General features: G+C 53.5%; 7 protein-coding genes across 7 annotated transcripts; 6 read left to right on the forward strand and 1 right to left on the reverse strand.

Moving 5' to 3' along the window:
• Positions 1-105: 105 nt before the first annotated feature.
• POSPLADRAFT_1155955 (hypothetical protein) lies at positions 106-481 on the forward strand (the record flags this gene model as incomplete). The annotated part of the gene is made up of 2 exons (XM_024487013.1): positions 106-264; positions 320-481. Coding segments are annotated over 2 exons (321 nt in total), but the record flags the coding sequence as incomplete, so codon positions are not given.
• A 2,789-nt stretch (positions 482-3,270) lies between these two features.
• Positions 3,271-3,731, forward strand: POSPLADRAFT_1155834 (hypothetical protein; the record flags this gene model as incomplete). The annotated part of the gene is made up of 3 exons (XM_024486991.1): positions 3,271-3,337; positions 3,395-3,515; positions 3,560-3,731. 3 exons carry the CDS (start codon positions 3,271-3,273, stop codon positions 3,729-3,731), a joined length of 360 nt encoding a protein of 119 aa, XP_024334588.1.
• A 572-nt stretch (positions 3,732-4,303) lies between these two features.
• POSPLADRAFT_1155780 (hypothetical protein) lies at positions 4,304-5,080 on the forward strand (the record flags this gene model as incomplete). Its single annotated transcript, XM_024486984.1, has 5 exons — positions 4,304-4,410; positions 4,480-4,502; positions 4,586-4,653; positions 4,727-4,900; positions 4,973-5,080. 5 exons carry the CDS (start codon positions 4,304-4,306, stop codon positions 5,078-5,080), a joined length of 480 nt encoding a protein of 159 aa, XP_024334589.1.
• Positions 5,081-6,742: 1,662 nt separating this feature from the next.
• On the forward strand, positions 6,743-7,358 carry POSPLADRAFT_1049989 (hypothetical protein; the record flags this gene model as incomplete). The annotated part of the gene is made up of 3 exons (XM_024479889.1): positions 6,743-6,943; positions 7,000-7,072; positions 7,126-7,358. 3 exons carry the CDS (start codon positions 6,743-6,745, stop codon positions 7,356-7,358), a joined length of 507 nt encoding a protein of 168 aa, XP_024334590.1.
• A 620-nt stretch (positions 7,359-7,978) lies between these two features.
• On the forward strand, positions 7,979-8,601 carry POSPLADRAFT_1061474 (hypothetical protein; the record flags this gene model as incomplete). Its single annotated transcript, XM_024481387.1, has 5 exons — positions 7,979-8,008; positions 8,071-8,148; positions 8,209-8,376; positions 8,435-8,521; positions 8,575-8,601. 5 exons carry the CDS (start codon positions 7,979-7,981, stop codon positions 8,599-8,601), a joined length of 390 nt encoding a protein of 129 aa, XP_024334591.1.
• Positions 8,602-8,749: 148 nt separating this feature from the next.
• Positions 8,750-11,816, reverse strand: POSPLADRAFT_1156049 (hypothetical protein; the record flags this gene model as incomplete). The annotated part of the gene is made up of 6 exons (XM_024487023.1): positions 8,750-8,845; positions 8,900-9,028; positions 9,085-9,284; positions 9,340-10,868; positions 10,919-11,435; positions 11,498-11,816. The coding sequence occupies 6 exons, from the start codon at positions 11,814-11,816 to the stop codon at positions 8,750-8,752; spliced, it is 2,790 nt and encodes a 929-aa protein (XP_024334592.1).
• A 1,019-nt stretch (positions 11,817-12,835) lies between these two features.
• On the forward strand, positions 12,836-13,892 carry POSPLADRAFT_1156080 (hypothetical protein; the record flags this gene model as incomplete). The annotated part of the gene is made up of 3 exons (XM_024487029.1): positions 12,836-12,955; positions 13,030-13,311; positions 13,365-13,892. 3 exons carry the CDS (start codon positions 12,836-12,838, stop codon positions 13,890-13,892), a joined length of 930 nt encoding a protein of 309 aa, XP_024334593.1.
• Positions 13,893-15,688: the final 1,796 nt, after the last annotated feature.

Raw genomic sequence — 15,688 nt, forward strand, 5'->3', positions numbered from 1 at the left:
CGCTCACTTAGTTGTGTGTCCTAGCCGACTTGCTCTTCAGATATCCTCCATCGCATCAAGCCGTCGTATGGCCGGAAGGTTAAGGTCTTACCAGGACAATGGACTGACCCGGATCCAGTAGCAAGAGCTGAGGATGTAAGACATTTATCGAAATATGTCTTCCCTAGACAATATGGCCTAGCTAGTCCGTTTGTATCGTCGGAGCGACCGGTGTTTCAGCCGCAGAAAGCCCCTGACTATCTCGAGAGGGAGGTCGAGATACAGGTAGGCTATCAGCAGAGTAAATTACTGTCTACTGAGCTCAGCTCACCGATAATAGAAGAAAGGCCCATGCAAGACACCAAAGCGCCTGAAGCCAATCCTAGACCTACTGGATAAAGTAATCTGGAAACATGGGAAGTGCAGGTACAAGTCGTTGTTGGATATGGCATGCCCCTCGAAGGTGGGTTTATGCTGCAAAGGGGTTCATGAACCCTCCTGAAACATCCCAGATTCAAGACGAACGAAACAAACCATTGGATTCCAGCATTATTCTGGTCAGTGTGATCTTTGTGGGCGGGGTCACTGCTTCATGGTTTCTCTCTTCCTTTCCGGACAGGAAATGATGTCAGAGACATCCATCGATTTGCGTTCTCAGCCGACGCTAGCGGACATCAATATCTCCATTGATTCGGACGGCGGGCGCATTGCTCCTCTCGGTCTGTCTCAAGCCCAGAGATATGCAAGACAGAAGCCAAGATTCGTTGAATTCGCCTGCTCTTTCGCGGAGGTTTGCTTGCATCCTCGTCGGCAAATGGAGGGTGTTCTAAGCTAATCCACGAGGATAGGTCTATCGTTATGCCATACTAGTGACGAAGGCGGTCATCCCAGACGCTTTCTGGGGATGTGAAAAGAACAGGAAACTCATACATCAGCGTGAGCTACTGTCGCGGCGTTTCATACAACGGTAGCTCATTTTATACAGATATCAAGTGGTTCATCACGGGAAGGCGATATGAGACGACAACGTTGCACAATATCCTACAGGGTTTCAGCCTGATGGATTGCGATTGGCTAGCCCCGGATACTGCCAGTGCCAGAGCTCAGCACAGGGTTTCCGCGACTGACGTAGCAAAACGAAGGGAGCTACTAGAAGAGTATATCTTCTGGTACTTTGATTCGTTCCTTATCCCTCTGCTCAAGGTACGCCGTTATTCCGTCCATCCTCGGGTACCAAAAATTGATCTGTCAGACCACGTTCTACATAACCGAATCTTCCGCGTATCGGAGGAGGATTCTGTACTTCCGTCAAGATGACTGGTCTGCGCTATGTGCCCCGCTCATAGAAAAGCTCAGTGCAGACACATTTCAGCGTATCGAGCAAGCGAGTAGTGTTGATTGAATGTGCACGCTCTGATATTCTAACTCTGACTGCTATGGCCAGCACGAAGCAGAGGAAATCCTGCGCCAACGGAAGCTAGGATTCTCATTCGTTCGTCTTCTTCCCAAAGAAACTGGCGTTCGGCCCATCGTAAATCTGCGACGGCGGAAGATAGTCAAAGTTGACATTCATGCCGACTATGCTCTGGAAGGTACTGACTATCTGCGTGCAGGGTCCCTTCAGCAGACCTGAACCGTCCATCAACCAGATCCTTCAAGCTGCATTCCATATCCTGACATATGAGAAGGTTGCATATATTCCACAATGGAGGCCTGTTTCTGGCTGATCTCGTGGCGATTCACAGGATCGTTGCCCAGAGACCCTTGGCGCATCCGTCTTCGGCTCAAATGAGATCTATACGAAACTGAAGGCCTATAAGTCCCGTCTCCTAGAAGCGAGCCCAAACCGGATACTGTACGTAAAATAGTGTACCGCTCAGACTTCACCAATGACTGTGCATGCAGGCCGAAGTTCTATTTTGTAAAGGTTGACGTTCAAGCGTGCTTCGACACAATCGAGCAGACGAAGCTCCTCGCCATCCTGCGTGACGTGTTATCAGAGGTACACTTGTCACTGATATTAGGAAATAACCATGCAATGAGACTGACGCTGATCACCTAAACCAGGACGGCTATATGATGCAGCGATACGGACAGATAAACTGTGTAGGCTCAAAGCTACGCCGGAAATACGCAAAGAAAGCACAGCCCGAAGGTGCGATTAATCTGTCAGATAACTACGCAGTACTCACTCTGCACAGATGAGGATCAGCATTTCTTAGGCACTGCGATACAGCTCGCAGAGGCGCTTCGTCATACTATCTTCGTGGATCAGGTCCGTCTCCAAACGTCTTTCCCTGCGCCTTCGTATGTTGAGTGGCATAACACAGGTTGTCTATCCTTTTTCTAGGAAGCAGAATATCATTGAGCTCCTCGAAGAGCATATCACCGAGAACCTCGTCAAGGTAAACTCGGTTTCGGACTCTCGGATAAAGTCATTTCTGACAAACTACTCGCCCAGATCGGCGAAGGTTACTATCGTCAGGTCGTAGGCATACCACAAGGCTCGGTTTTGTCCGCCCTATTGTGCTCCATCTTTTATGGCGACCTCGAGCGCTGCAAGCTCAAGCTCACCGATGATACCGAGAGTGTACGTTGGACGTATTTTGACGTTTGCATTGATCTGACTTGCCTGCGTGGCGGGCATAGCTGCTGCTAAGGCTGATTGACGACTACCTATTCATCACCACTGACCTCGACCGAGCCAGGCAATTTTTAGGGATGATGGTTCAAGGTGAGGAATCAAATAGTCATTTGGTCTAGCCCTGATGCGCTACGCGATAGGCCATCCGGAGTATGGATGCTTTATTTCCAAGGAGAAGACGCTGACGAACTTTGACTACGACCCTAACATGAACATCACGGATCCTCACCAGAAGAGTGAGACCTTCGGTAATAAGATGTTTGACTGCTGGCTGACGACTGTCTAGCGTTTCCTTGGTGCGGCTACATGATCGACATGACCGACCTGTCTGTCTCTGCGGACTACACTCGATATCACGACACATGTGAGTTATGTACCAAACAAGTATCGCTGGTATGAGCTGATTTATGGAACAGATCTCCTGGACTCGCTCACGGTGGAAAGGGGTCGTCGGCCTGGGGTCACGTTCGTTCACAAGATGATGCAGTGCGTCGAATGAGTTCTGTCCGCGGAGGCCGTCTAGATATCCACTGACCCGGGCGTGCAGGTTGACAAAGGCCAAGAGCCACATCATCTTCTGCGACTCGCATCTCAACTCCCCCCGCGCGATCTATCTCAATATATACCAGAACTTCCTGCTGTCCGCTATGAAGATGCACCACTACCTGCGGCAGTGGGGCATCAACGTGTCGAAGGGCACGACGTTCCTCCGCAGTATGTGTTCGCGTCACGTTGGAGATACCTAGGGTTGCGACTCAATACGCTTCATAGATACAATTCAGCAGATGATCAGGTATACGTACGCGACGATGCGGAACAAGGCCTCCAACAAGGTGGCGAAGGCGAGCGGCGGGTGTTGCACGGTGCAGCAGGCACAGGTGACATGGTGTGTGTTTCGCACCTTCCCTCGCGTCTCATCCAAGCTCACAGCGGCAGGCTGGGCACCCACGCGTTTCACGCGGTCCTGACACGGAAGCCGCACATGTACCCGCAGCTCATCAAATGGCTGAACTTCGAACTCGCTCGGCCCCGACATCGGCGATTAAAGAAGCAGTTCCGGGGAATTGTCAAGGAGGGATTGAACACGCTGACTGTGTTGGCCTTCTAGTAGTAGAAAAGGAATATTTGCGAGTATCTTATGCTACGTCTGTCACTTTGACTATAATTGCGACGTGGGCTTCATTTGTGAACAGTCGAGCTTGATGCTGTACTCTTCCCTTTCTCCACCATATATTGTTGTGAACTCGGTGTCCTACGCCGGCGATTGCACTTCAAACACGAACAATTGCTTTGGGATCATGATGCACTCGGTGATTAGTCGTTCCCAATAGCCACCATCTCGTTGGGCAGAAGTGAGACAAGTTATGGAGGCTACCGACGATCACCCACATTTGGACTTTGCATGTGAACTCGCCATTCCTACGCGGAAGCACCGATGCAGCTGACATCATGCTGCTGCTGCGTTCCGTCCGCACCGGTCTGACAACTCCCGGACCATCCCGCTCCTTGACCACCGTTGCCCGGATTTCTGGCAGCCTCATATTCACATCCAAGTGGTTGCTGTTGCGTTCACATCTTTGCCCAGACGGTCTCACTCGCGCGCACATTGCAGTTGCTCCCCCTTCTCGCCGCACTATTCACATTCACGACGCGAAGGCAAACCTGACTCACAACAGTACCATGTCTACCTTCTACGATCTCAAGGCCGAGCTGCCTGGCGGGAAGACATACGACTTTAGCGAGCTGCGCGGCAAAGTTGTCCTCATCGTTAATGTCGCGTCCAAATGGTGCGCACCACGCTGTACGGTATCCCCTGCCGTCTTGCTCACGATCTGATCTGATCGGCTGCTACTCAGTGGGTTCACCCCACAATACAAAGGTGCGCTCGTCGGTTGCTGTCTTAGGGTATAATGTTGTTGATGGCTGTCCCTGTGCCAACCCCGTCCTACGTCTGAACGCCAGGCCTCCAGACACTGTACGAGAAGCACAAGGACCAGGGCTTTGTCATCCTCGGCTTCCCCTGCAACCAGGTGGGCCATGCATCTCTCCTAACATTTTGGCTTCCTATCCCTTACGCGCATCCCACCTGTTCCCCTTGCGCAGTTCGGTGGCCAAGAGCCCGAGAACGATGAGGCGATCGGCCAATTCTGCCAGCTGAACCACGGCGTATCGTTCCCGTTGATGAAAAAGTCGGACGTGAACGGCGACGGCGCCAACGACGTATACAAGTACCTCAAGACCCAGAAGGCGGGATTGTTGGGTCTCACAAGGATAAAGGTGCGTCCGCGTTTTGCATTAATTTGATGTGCCATGTGCGAGGCCGGCTGACTGGGTGGCCGCGGCACGCAGTGGAACTTTGAAAAGTTCCTGATTGACAAGAACGGGAACGTCGTGCAGCGCTGGGCGTCGACGACGTCGCCCGACGCGATCGACGCTGAGGTCGCGAAGTTATTGTGACTACGTGGACAGGACGGGGCTAGGCGCGGAGGCTGCGAGCACAAGCTGTAGCTCCTCACATACTTTGCGCCTGAGAGGTGTGCAGAAAGTAAACATTATGTACGTATACGACATGAGAAGCACATGTACTAGGAGCGGCGATGGCCGGTCAGTTTAATTCGTATCGAATTACAGTCTTTCTTGTGGCAGCCTGTATTTGTTGCAGCTCGCGACATTCCGACAAGATGGCTGTTCAAGGCGCCACTGGTACTATTTCGACCGGCATTGAACTACAGTCCGAACCATCCCTGTGTTTGCTCACATCTACCATTGCGAGAATACAGCAAGACGCAGTGAGTTTTAGGTATGCGAGCGCATTTCCTCATCACTTAGCTCAAGGTCCCAGAGCTGGCGTTTCTCACGAGCCAGTCTGGACGTGGTATGTTGTCTAATCGTCCGATGTATGCCGATCCTTACAATCATGACCCAAGCTCCGCCATATACTAGCCCTCCTCATCCCTTTCCTGGCCGACATCTGCACAAATACAAATGCACGCGCGGCCATCAACCCTCCTTCCAAATGAACTTTTGGACCTCATACTCAAATACTATGTTGCGCCCGTGGGCCATCATATGGGCAGCTACATTCTGAGTGCCGTGTTCTCGCAACGGGTCTGCCGACTCTGGTGCAATGTCGTGCGCAGTATTCCAGCCCTTTGGACATCATTTAAACATCGCTTGCATCTTCCATCACTGGTATTCATCGCCCTCCCGATATGCCAGTCTTGGGCCTCACGCCTCGCTTTTGCTCACTGCATATGTATGGATCCCATGCACATATGCAACCGGGGAATCCTCATCCTTCAGAAGCTATCGACGCTTCGTATCTACGTCGATTCAAAGGCGACAGCCCGGGATGCCGCGAAGAGTGTCATTGCTATGCGTCCCCTCGTCGAAATCCAAGACGTGGTCATGATGCATCTGGCACATTGTGTGGCTGAAGTAAAGGCGCTGTTCATGCGTGATCCACAACTGTCGACCGTGCGGTACTTACAAACAACCGAAACCGCCGCTTCGTGCGCCTTCCAAACCAACGTGTAGGGCTAGAGTGCGTCATGGCTGCACACAACAAACAGTTGATAAGCTCATGTTCCAACATGATCAATTAGCCATGGATGCCGTAGATTGGACAGGAACTAGCAGACGACAGTTGTTGCTCTGTTAACTACTATGAAGGTGAGTGGGATGGTTGCTCATCCCAAAACAATCACCGGCGTAAATGCATGGTTTATTACTGCTTGTGTTTCAGCTCGGCTAAGACAGGCTCGCTGTGATCATGGATGCGGCTGACAGGAGGTTTGCGTCTCTGTGCTCGTCATCCTTAGAACATGCTCTGTATATAATGTATTCTCGAATGTTTGGCAGTGTAACTGCTGTCCGATGTCTTTGGCGTACTGCCTGTGTCTGATGCAGTAGTACACTTTATTTGTGGATCGCGGTCAAACGCCAGACACAGACTGATTGACTTACTATATGGTGTGCCGTTGCAGAAATACTGGCCCGGTATGTTCGGTAAAATCCCGGTAACCAAAGATTGATGTGACGGTGTGGCTGAGATTAAGCGCTAGACACTGTTTCCCGCCATCTTGCTTTGAAGCCTTCCTCTTCATTACAGTCTATCTCATGGTCGACATTCCCCAAACTGATGTGTCGCGGCCAGCAGCACTTCCTACTGCAAAGCTGCTGCAACGAAGCGCAGTCCCGTCCATAGACCAGAATTCGAGCGAATATCTGGACTCAATTGAGGAGGAATGGAACAAGAAAGTGGACGTCGAGATTGACACGTTGGTGGACGGCATGGTCGACCTCGTTGGACTGGCTTCTGTGCGTTCTACGCCTTATAAACCGACCATGGAAGCAGCACTAATACTGCTATGTAGATCGGCGAGAAGGACAAGTTCAAGATTGCACAGGAGGCATACCAGGCAGAATGTCGCGCTGAATCTATGGCGAGTCTAAGCCCCTTACACTTACTGCGCCTTGTTGTACTTACGCGTCCAATCAAGCGCAGATTCGGGCGGCCCATTCCCTTCTGTCCGTCATCCACTCTATGAAGCTGCTCCTGTTGTTGTCAGACGAGTCGCAAATCGCAAACCGTCGGGATGCTGAAATGCGCGTGGTGCAGTCAGACAAGGAGAATTTGCAGAAACAAGTGGCATCTATGCTCGACGACCTGTTGCATCCTCGCAAACCCGGTTCTGAAGGGGACACTTCACAACCACTTATGGACACATCGTGAATTTTCTCGAGAGTTTAGCCACGACCGGGTAGTAAGTTACTTCACCATTGAAGAGATACGACTCGTTAACTTACAGCCTCACTAGCTTCAATCCATGCAGCAAGGCATTAAGCCATAGTAGCCTCGCAGTCTAACACCACTGTCGATGATCCCACGCCTCTTGGGCAGCACTTACGTTCACGCACTTCGCCGCCGCATGTCAGTCCTCCCTTGGTTTCTGCATCCAGCTTTATCCACAGTGGACCTTTACGCGGCCACTCCACAACCTCACGGGCCACGCGTGTACATGTCGGGCGATCGCGTTCTCATTATGTCGTTGTGTAGCACTACTATGACTATCCGAAACGATACGTTTATATGTTGTCATATCCGATTCTCAGGTACAGACTATGCTACTCGGCTCTCGACGTCACCGCTCATTATACATCATAAGTACTACTATATAAATGTGCCGGGGCAAAAATCACATGCCTCGGAAGCCACATCCCCACCGGCATGTCTGTGTGCGCTCCTGATCCCAAATGCGTGGAAGCGAGTGAGCTCAACCCCAACCCGTTGTACTTTATCTCGCGCTTCGACGTCTCGAGCGACTCAGACTACCCCCGTCCCGAAGATCCACCATGTCTGACATCAAGGTCGACGGATTCAAGGTGTGTGTGCTCGTCGTGCCGATGAGACCCTCGCATCGGCGTCGTCTGATGTACTCTCGCAGTCCTCTGGCATCCTTGCAGGTCTTGCGACTGTCTTTGATAGCTACAATGACGAGGAGAAGAAGGCCCAGATCAAGAAGGTGCGTGTTGCAACCGTTTAGCCCGAGACCAGCAGTCCCGATCGTCGTGAATCCCCCCAGACGAATGGCATCTTCGAGTTGCGCGTGAAGAACATGGAGGGCCAGGAGGCGGTGTGGACCATTGATATGAAGACGTCCGGATCCGTGTACAAGGGCGAGTCGAAGACGAAGCCAAACGTCACGCTTATCATGTCGGATGAGACCTTCCAGCAATTGGCGGAGGGCAAGGTGAGGTTCAGCGTTACAGGCAGTCCCGAGCTATTCGTAACCGTTCGCCCTCGCGCAGCTGGACGGACAGAAGGCCTTCATGACGGGCAAGCTGAAGACGAAGGGCAACATGATGTTTGCAACCAAGCTCGACGGCGTGTTGAAGGTACATATTCACTGAACAAACATCCCACCTGACTCTGACCAATAGTTGAACAGGCTGCAAAAACCAAGGCGAAGTTGTGATCATGTTAGTGGATGTCTGTATCATTATACACGTTGCCTATTTCTCCATCTCCAAGAGATACCCACTATCGCTGAGTCGGGAGGTATACTGTACGAACGCAATAGCCAGCGCTACAATATGAAGATCCGGGTCCGAAGGGAAGATAGTCTAGTCAAACATCCCTCCAAATAGTCCGCGTTGTCGACGGGCTGTGGGCTGGACATCTGGTCTGAGTGTTGCCAAGCTGTTCAACTGCTTCATGACCTAGCGAGCAATGTCAGACCATGCAGTCCACCTGTCAGTCGGAGCACAGCTTACCTCCTCCAGCTTGTCTTTACGTTCTTGGAGATCGAGGTGTCGTCTCACCACGGGATTCTCCCGCGCAAACTCTACAATCTCACGGCGGTCGAGGTCGTATAGCAGTCGCGAGTCGATCTCACGGGGGAACTGCATAATCAAGTGTGTCAGTCAGATGTAAGGCTGGACAGTCCGCAACCACATACCGTGTAGAAGAAGTGGTCTAGCAGCTCAATGTTGATGAACATAGCCGACGTATATGCCAGCTTATCTGCGACTGCATTAAGGAATATTTCAGGGCAGAAGACCTCGCTCTCAGGCCCGGCCTTGCAGCGTTTCGACTTGAGGGCAGTTAGACGCAGCTTGAGAATACTAAGCCGGTCGTTGCAGAGCATCGCGTGGCGGGCTACAAGCCAGAGAATGAGTTAATCATTGCAGCACGTTGGTCAAACTCAACTCACCATCGAGAATTTGCGCTGGGGGGTATCGATATTCATCTTCTGTCAAGCCCGCAGCACTGTCGAGGTCCTCCGCGCCACTCAAGCGCAGCTGCTTCCTCTGGCTCTCCTTCTCCTCCAGGCTCTTCACGTACGACATCAGGTTACTCAGCCTACGGCTCCCGCCGACCTTCTTCCGGATCTCCTGCAGCTTCTTCTCGCACATCTCCGCCTCCTTCTCGAACAGCGTCATCGCCTGCGTGCGCCCCGCCTCCCACTCGCGCGGGTCGACGTCAACCTCGTACTTGTACGGCTTGATGCAGTTTTCCACCTGGTCCGACGTGATCCCGATCCGCTCGCGCAGGATCGTGTGCGAGAACTCAATGAGCCGCTCCGCGGCGCGCGGGTGGAACGTGAACGGCTCGCCCGCGGCGATCGAGTCGATCACCGCGCGCAGCCCGTGCGCGACGAGCAGCGTCGCGTCGCGCCCGACGCCGGACTTGGTAAGCAGCGACGCCGCGGCGTCGAGCTTGTACTTCCAGTACGGCTCGACCATCTCCGGCTTCACCTTCGGGTCCGCGGCGAGCGCGCTCAGCTCCGGCGTGCGCTTGTCCGACCAGTAGAGCTGCTCGAGCACGTTGAGCACTTTTTCGTCGAGCATCGCCTTGAGCTTTGCGCGGACCTGCGGCTTGCGGAACTGCACGATGAACTCGCTGAAACGCGCCTTGAGCTCATCCATCGTCTCCGCGACGTACGACTCGGCTGTGATCCGGCGGTCGTTATATTGCACCTTGAACTGGTACTGCGCCTCCTCGAGCTCGAGTTGTACCGCGTTAGTGATGCCGTGCAGCGAAGAGGCCATGGACGACTCGAGCACCTCCATGAGGCGGCGACGGAGGGTGCTCGTGCCCACCATGAGGCTTGACGCTGAGCCGTAGTGTTCCCGGTTAGAACGGAAATAGTCGTCCTCACCATTCCGTGCAATAAGTGCGGAGGACGACGGCTTCTTGCCTGAGGGCTTGCAGACGACGCCGACGTAGCCGAGGTGTAGAGGATACCGGTTGCCTGACAAGATCGTTGCACCCTGCTCCGGAGGAACCAGATCCATCTTGGTGATTACACCGATTGTACGGAGGCCGAGCGGGTCGACCTTTCTGCTAGCGCGCAATGCTGGGGAGTTCGCCAAGTCGACGTCGGCTGCGCAAACGGCTAGGATGATGTTGGGCTCGCGGATGTACCTCTCGCAAAGCCCGGCGATCTTCTCCTTCAACGTCTCAGGTTGGTCCAAAGAGGGGATCTGGATGTAGCCAGGCAAGTCGATCAGCGTGAGGTCAGGGACACGCGAGCTGTAGATTCTGAGGTCAATGGGCTCGTTGGAGACGGCGTCTGATGCGGGAACAGCGAGGTTCAGGTCGGTCAGAGTGCGCTGTATGCTCCCAAAGTCGGTAATCCTTCCGAGTCCCAGACTGGGGAACTCGCCGTATTCCTCAGTCGCACCGGGAGTGTGGATGAGAGTGAGCTCAATGGGGCGCCGGGTAACCATGTTGTTGCCTCTACGCACATCGTTCAGCGGGTTTGACACATGTGTATGCAAACCACTCACTTGGGTAGGAATTCATGCCCTACGATGGCCTCCAGCACTGAACTTTTGCCTGAGCTCTGGCTGCCGATGACGACAATACTTGGCAGCTTCAGCGCGTCGCTTTGATCTATGCTCAGAAGCATGGACCGGATCTCAATAAGCTTCCGCGTCAGATGCATGAGACCGTTCTGTCGGACGTCGGGAGGTACGTTGTCGTCGTTAGCCTTGGAGTCCGAAGCAGAGAGGTTTGCGGCTGCCATTAGTGCAGCCAACGCTGCTGCGTCGTCGCCGTCCGGGTGTTTCCTCCCTTGAGAGTCTGACCCGGCTTTGCTACTCCCTCCATTATCCCCCGCCGACTCCGATGAGAATAGGTCCTTCAAGAACTGGGGTGCTTCGAGATCAGGGAGCTTCACCTGGGGGAGTTTAACGTCGGCTACCCGAGACGACACAGTCTTCAATGCCCCAGATGCAGTGTCTAAAAGGTCGGAAGCGGTGTCTTGTACCGACGCGATCCAATCCGAGGACTGCTTCCTGAATTCTTGCAGCACATTTAAGCCGTCAGTCTCCCGGACGTGCACGCCGGATGGGAACATGAATCACCTTCAAACTTGTAGTTGGCATATGTCAGCCCTCCAGCTCCCACTGTTGCTGTTGCTATAGGCACTCTGAACGCTCGGAGAACGAACCTTGGAATGGACGAGTATGAAAGGGCACGAACGTGCATATGACGAAGAGCAGCGGGCGAAGGCGCATAGCGTGGGCGAGACCTGAGGTGATTGGAAGTTAACAGAGTAGAGAACTGCTTGTGAACCGGGCGCGCCGACTCCAGCCGCTTGCTTGCGCCAGACTTTAAGCCATAGGCGACATGCTTGTTAAGTGAGAGGGCGGACGACAGTCGGCGGCGTAGTGCAGTATACATGGACAGTGCGATTGAGAGGCGCGTCGTCTGGAGTGTACTTTTGGTGCACAACTAGTCACACCTGAGAGAGCCTTGCGCTTAACAACGCGGAGACAGAGCAAGGATGCATGCTGCAGCGATCGCCGCCGCTGTACGCGAATGGCCGTGGCTGCTGACTAAGCCAGGTCCCTTCCGGAAAATATAGCCATAGTCAAAATTTACCCTTGAAATCCGTAGGGTTGGAGCAGGCGGCATGCAATTTCGCTGAGGGCATGTATTTCTTCTTAACTCACCAAGAGCTGTAATCAAGAAGAGCATTCAGACCAGAAGTGGCAGCTTTTCAGAACTGCTTAATTAGGAAAAGAGCGGGCCGGACTCTGCACCAACAACAGCATTTCCATCTCGACAGGATGCAAGTTACAGACTGTAACTCAAGGTTGTGATAACACGGCAAAAGCGAGTTGCTTAACGAGTCCGTGATACCGCAGACGCAAGAGACGTTTGATCGCAAAGCACCCGATATAGCAATCCGCCTACCGCAAAGAGACTCTTACCGAATAACACCACATGTATCCACTTCATCGACAGTCTCAGAACAACTGGGCATTTACTGCAACGTCCAAGAGAGCAATATGCCTTAACCGAAATCCTCGGTGCGCCCGGGCGAAGAACATACCGGAGATCCAGGGCGAGATTTAGACCAGATAAGATGAACTGATCGTTCCCGCCGAATCCTGTTCGGCAACTTCATTTTCACCAGAGTCTGGTGTATACAGCACACTTCATTAGCAAGCTTGACCGAAGCCACCCTGGGGAATTTCTCGACCCGCGAACCACATCCAGGAGTACTCCCATAACGCACACTGTTGCGTCTTTCCCCAGGATCGTCGTCTCATGATCAACGACCTGCACAGGACGGAAGGGTCGGCAACCCGGCGGACCAACTAGTCTCCGCACTCGTATGCATTCTCTATCGCGATGACTCCAGCGAGCGATACGACGTTAAATAGGCCAGCCATGCATTGTCGCGACAACACACGATGGCCCCCAACAGCACCCCTCCCCCGTCCGGCGTCTACGTTCCCGCTGTCCTCTTCTTCGACGAGAACGAGGATCTCGATGTTCCCGCCATCAAAGCGCACGTCCTGAGATTGGCGAAGGTCAGATTCGCCCGCCGATCGCTCGATCCGCGCACTCACCTGAGATCTATGTGCGGGAATTTATCTGCCTGTAGGGAGGCGTGACCGGGATCCTCGTCCAGGGCAGCAACGGCGAGGCACAGCACCTCTCCCATGACGAGCGGAAGGAGGCGATCCGGCTGACGAGGCAGACGCTCAATGAGAACGGCTTCGAGCAGGTCGTGATCATAGCAGGCACGGGCGCGCAGTCAACCCGCGAGACCAAGAAGCTCTGCGCGGACGCAGCGGAGGCGGGCGCAGCCTACTGCCTAGTGCTCACACCAGGCGTGTGGCCCGGCCAGATGACGCCCGCCAATATTCTCAAATTCCACCGCGACGTGAGCACTGACACAACCTCGATTTATCATCCTCCCTCACGTCTGATGCACAGGTCGCCGACGCGTCCCCGATCCCCACTATGGTGTACAACTTCCCCGTGGTCACCGCAGGCCTTAACCTTGATTCCGACATCATCGGCGAGCTCGCGCAGCACCCGAACATCGTCGGCACCAAGCTGTCCTGTGGGACCATCGGCAAGCTGCACCGCCTGACGTCCACCGTACCCGCCTCGAAGTTTGCCACCTTCCCAGGCGTGTCCGACGTCTTCCTCCAGGGCCTCGTGTCCGGGAGCGCAGGCCTTATCGGCGCGCTCCCGAACGTCGCGCCCAAGGCGCATATGGAGGTGTACCGGCTGTACAAGGCGGGTAAGCTCCAGGAGGCGGAGAAGATTCAGGCACTGCTGGGGCAGGCCGATTGGGAGCTGGGAAAACTGGGTAGTATCGGGGGAATCAAGGCGGTGGTATCAAAGAGCTTTGGGTACGGCAACACCAACGTGCGCGGCCCACTCAGTGCTGCTGCAGTCACGCCGTCGAGTACCCTGAAGTTGGAGGAGCTCATCACATTTGAGAAGTCCCTGTAGTTGAACATAAGAATAACCATGTAGCATACTTGCTGTTTGTAGCGTTATGCGCTATTTTCCCAAGCTTGCCCTGCACTCGAGCGGAAAGCATGCGTGTGCACTAGCCATTCCACCACCACCGTAAGGATACCCCGGCAAGTATGTTAGGTTATGGACGTACTCTGGATGAGAAGACTGTTTACCCAGATGTAGACTTCCCCTGTTGCAGCCACGGACTCCAGATGATAGACCACACACACCGCCTTGAACCGAAGAAGGTACCAATCACTGTCGGCAGGCGAGGTTGCCATGCGTGGGGGTACAGACACAGTAAGTACCTTTACTGACTTAGAATGTTTAGACCCCTTTGTCATTACGAGCGCAGCACTGATTCGTGTAGTGAGGGAACATACAGATCGATAGACAGGATCCAGGCCGAGGGGAGCCGACGCACAAGACTGAAGCGCGTATCAACCTGCCCAGAAGTCGCTTGACAAGAAGTAAATGGGCAACTCGCCCATTTGCATGTTGTCAAGCCTGTGTTTGATGAGACAATCACAAGAGCACTGCCAATACGACCTAGTGTGCACGCATGATCTCGTCACTCATCCAAGGTTGCCAGTAATGAATAGTATGTACCTGGTTCGGGGCTTGATCCTCGTGTCAGGCAACCACAACGAAACCCTTAGTTACATAGTTATGTAAAGTAGATCGGCTCTAGCGTCGCAAAACAGGACCGGTATGAGGGCCCCATGACAAGCCTCTGTCACGGCACCATCTCTCTTGTGCCTTGTACCGATATTCAGCAGGCCGCGTAATTACCATGAGGAACTCGATAAAGGCCATCAGGTTTGACGCACGAGGCGGGATGACTCGGTGCATCGAGGTCGCTTGACTGAAGGGTGTAAGCATTAAGGAAGGTCACCGCACGAGTTGAGACGAGATGATGCGGCCCGTAAGGAAGTGAGGGCCAGCGAAGGGACACCTGCAAACAGCATTTGCCACTCCGCTGCGGTTTGGACTGTAGCGCGTGGCGTTCGCTGGCGTTTCGCTTCTTTGCACGCGTGCTTGTCAACCTTGTTCTGTACTGATTCTTCCCAGCGTCTTCCAGGCCAGCGTTGGTTCTGTCAAAGCCGGGTCGCCTGTGATCCCCATTGAAGCGTTAGTCTTCTGATTTCAAACGCCGTTTGCTATAATCCCTGACTATCAAAGTAGATCCATCATTTAGGCGCCGATTGTGTAACAGCTGGTAGTACTCCCTTTCCTCATGGACAGGCCATATGGGCGCGGTGGTGGGTGCATGCTAGGTAGGTCAGCTTTTCCCTACGAATGTACTCGCAGAGTCCGCGGCCTTGCAAGATCACGGAGGCGTATTCAAAGTCCGTAGCGCTCCATATGGCATATTGCTATTGATCGCCAATCTCTTGGCAGCATTCAACCCGGCTAGCATCTCTGTCGCGCGTGATGGCGATCTGAGCAATGCTTCGTCGAGAACTCCCACGGAGGCGGGGTTTTCGATTGCCCTTCATTTATTAAGACCGCGTAGCCAGGCGTTACCCCATACAGCGTGCTAGTGTACTTGCCTCTACTCCTCATTCCTCCTCGGATGTCGGATACGTCGCCGCCTCGTTCAGACATTTATAGCGTAGACATCACACGAGCACTACCGTTGTCAGGTGTGCAGCGCGCCGCTATCTCTCTGTCACGTCTACGCGCATGTCCTCCAATGCCTCATCTATCACGGACGCGGATATCACTGCTCTTCGTTTAACGTGAGCATCTCATCTAGTCGTTTGCGCACAAATGACTTACTGCGA

This window comes from Postia placenta, assembly GCF_002117355.1.
Source record: "Postia placenta MAD-698-R-SB12 unplaced genomic scaffold POSPLAscaffold_17, whole genome shotgun sequence".
Classification (NCBI taxonomy): domain Eukaryota; kingdom Fungi; phylum Basidiomycota; class Agaricomycetes; order Polyporales; family Adustoporiaceae; genus Rhodonia; species Rhodonia placenta.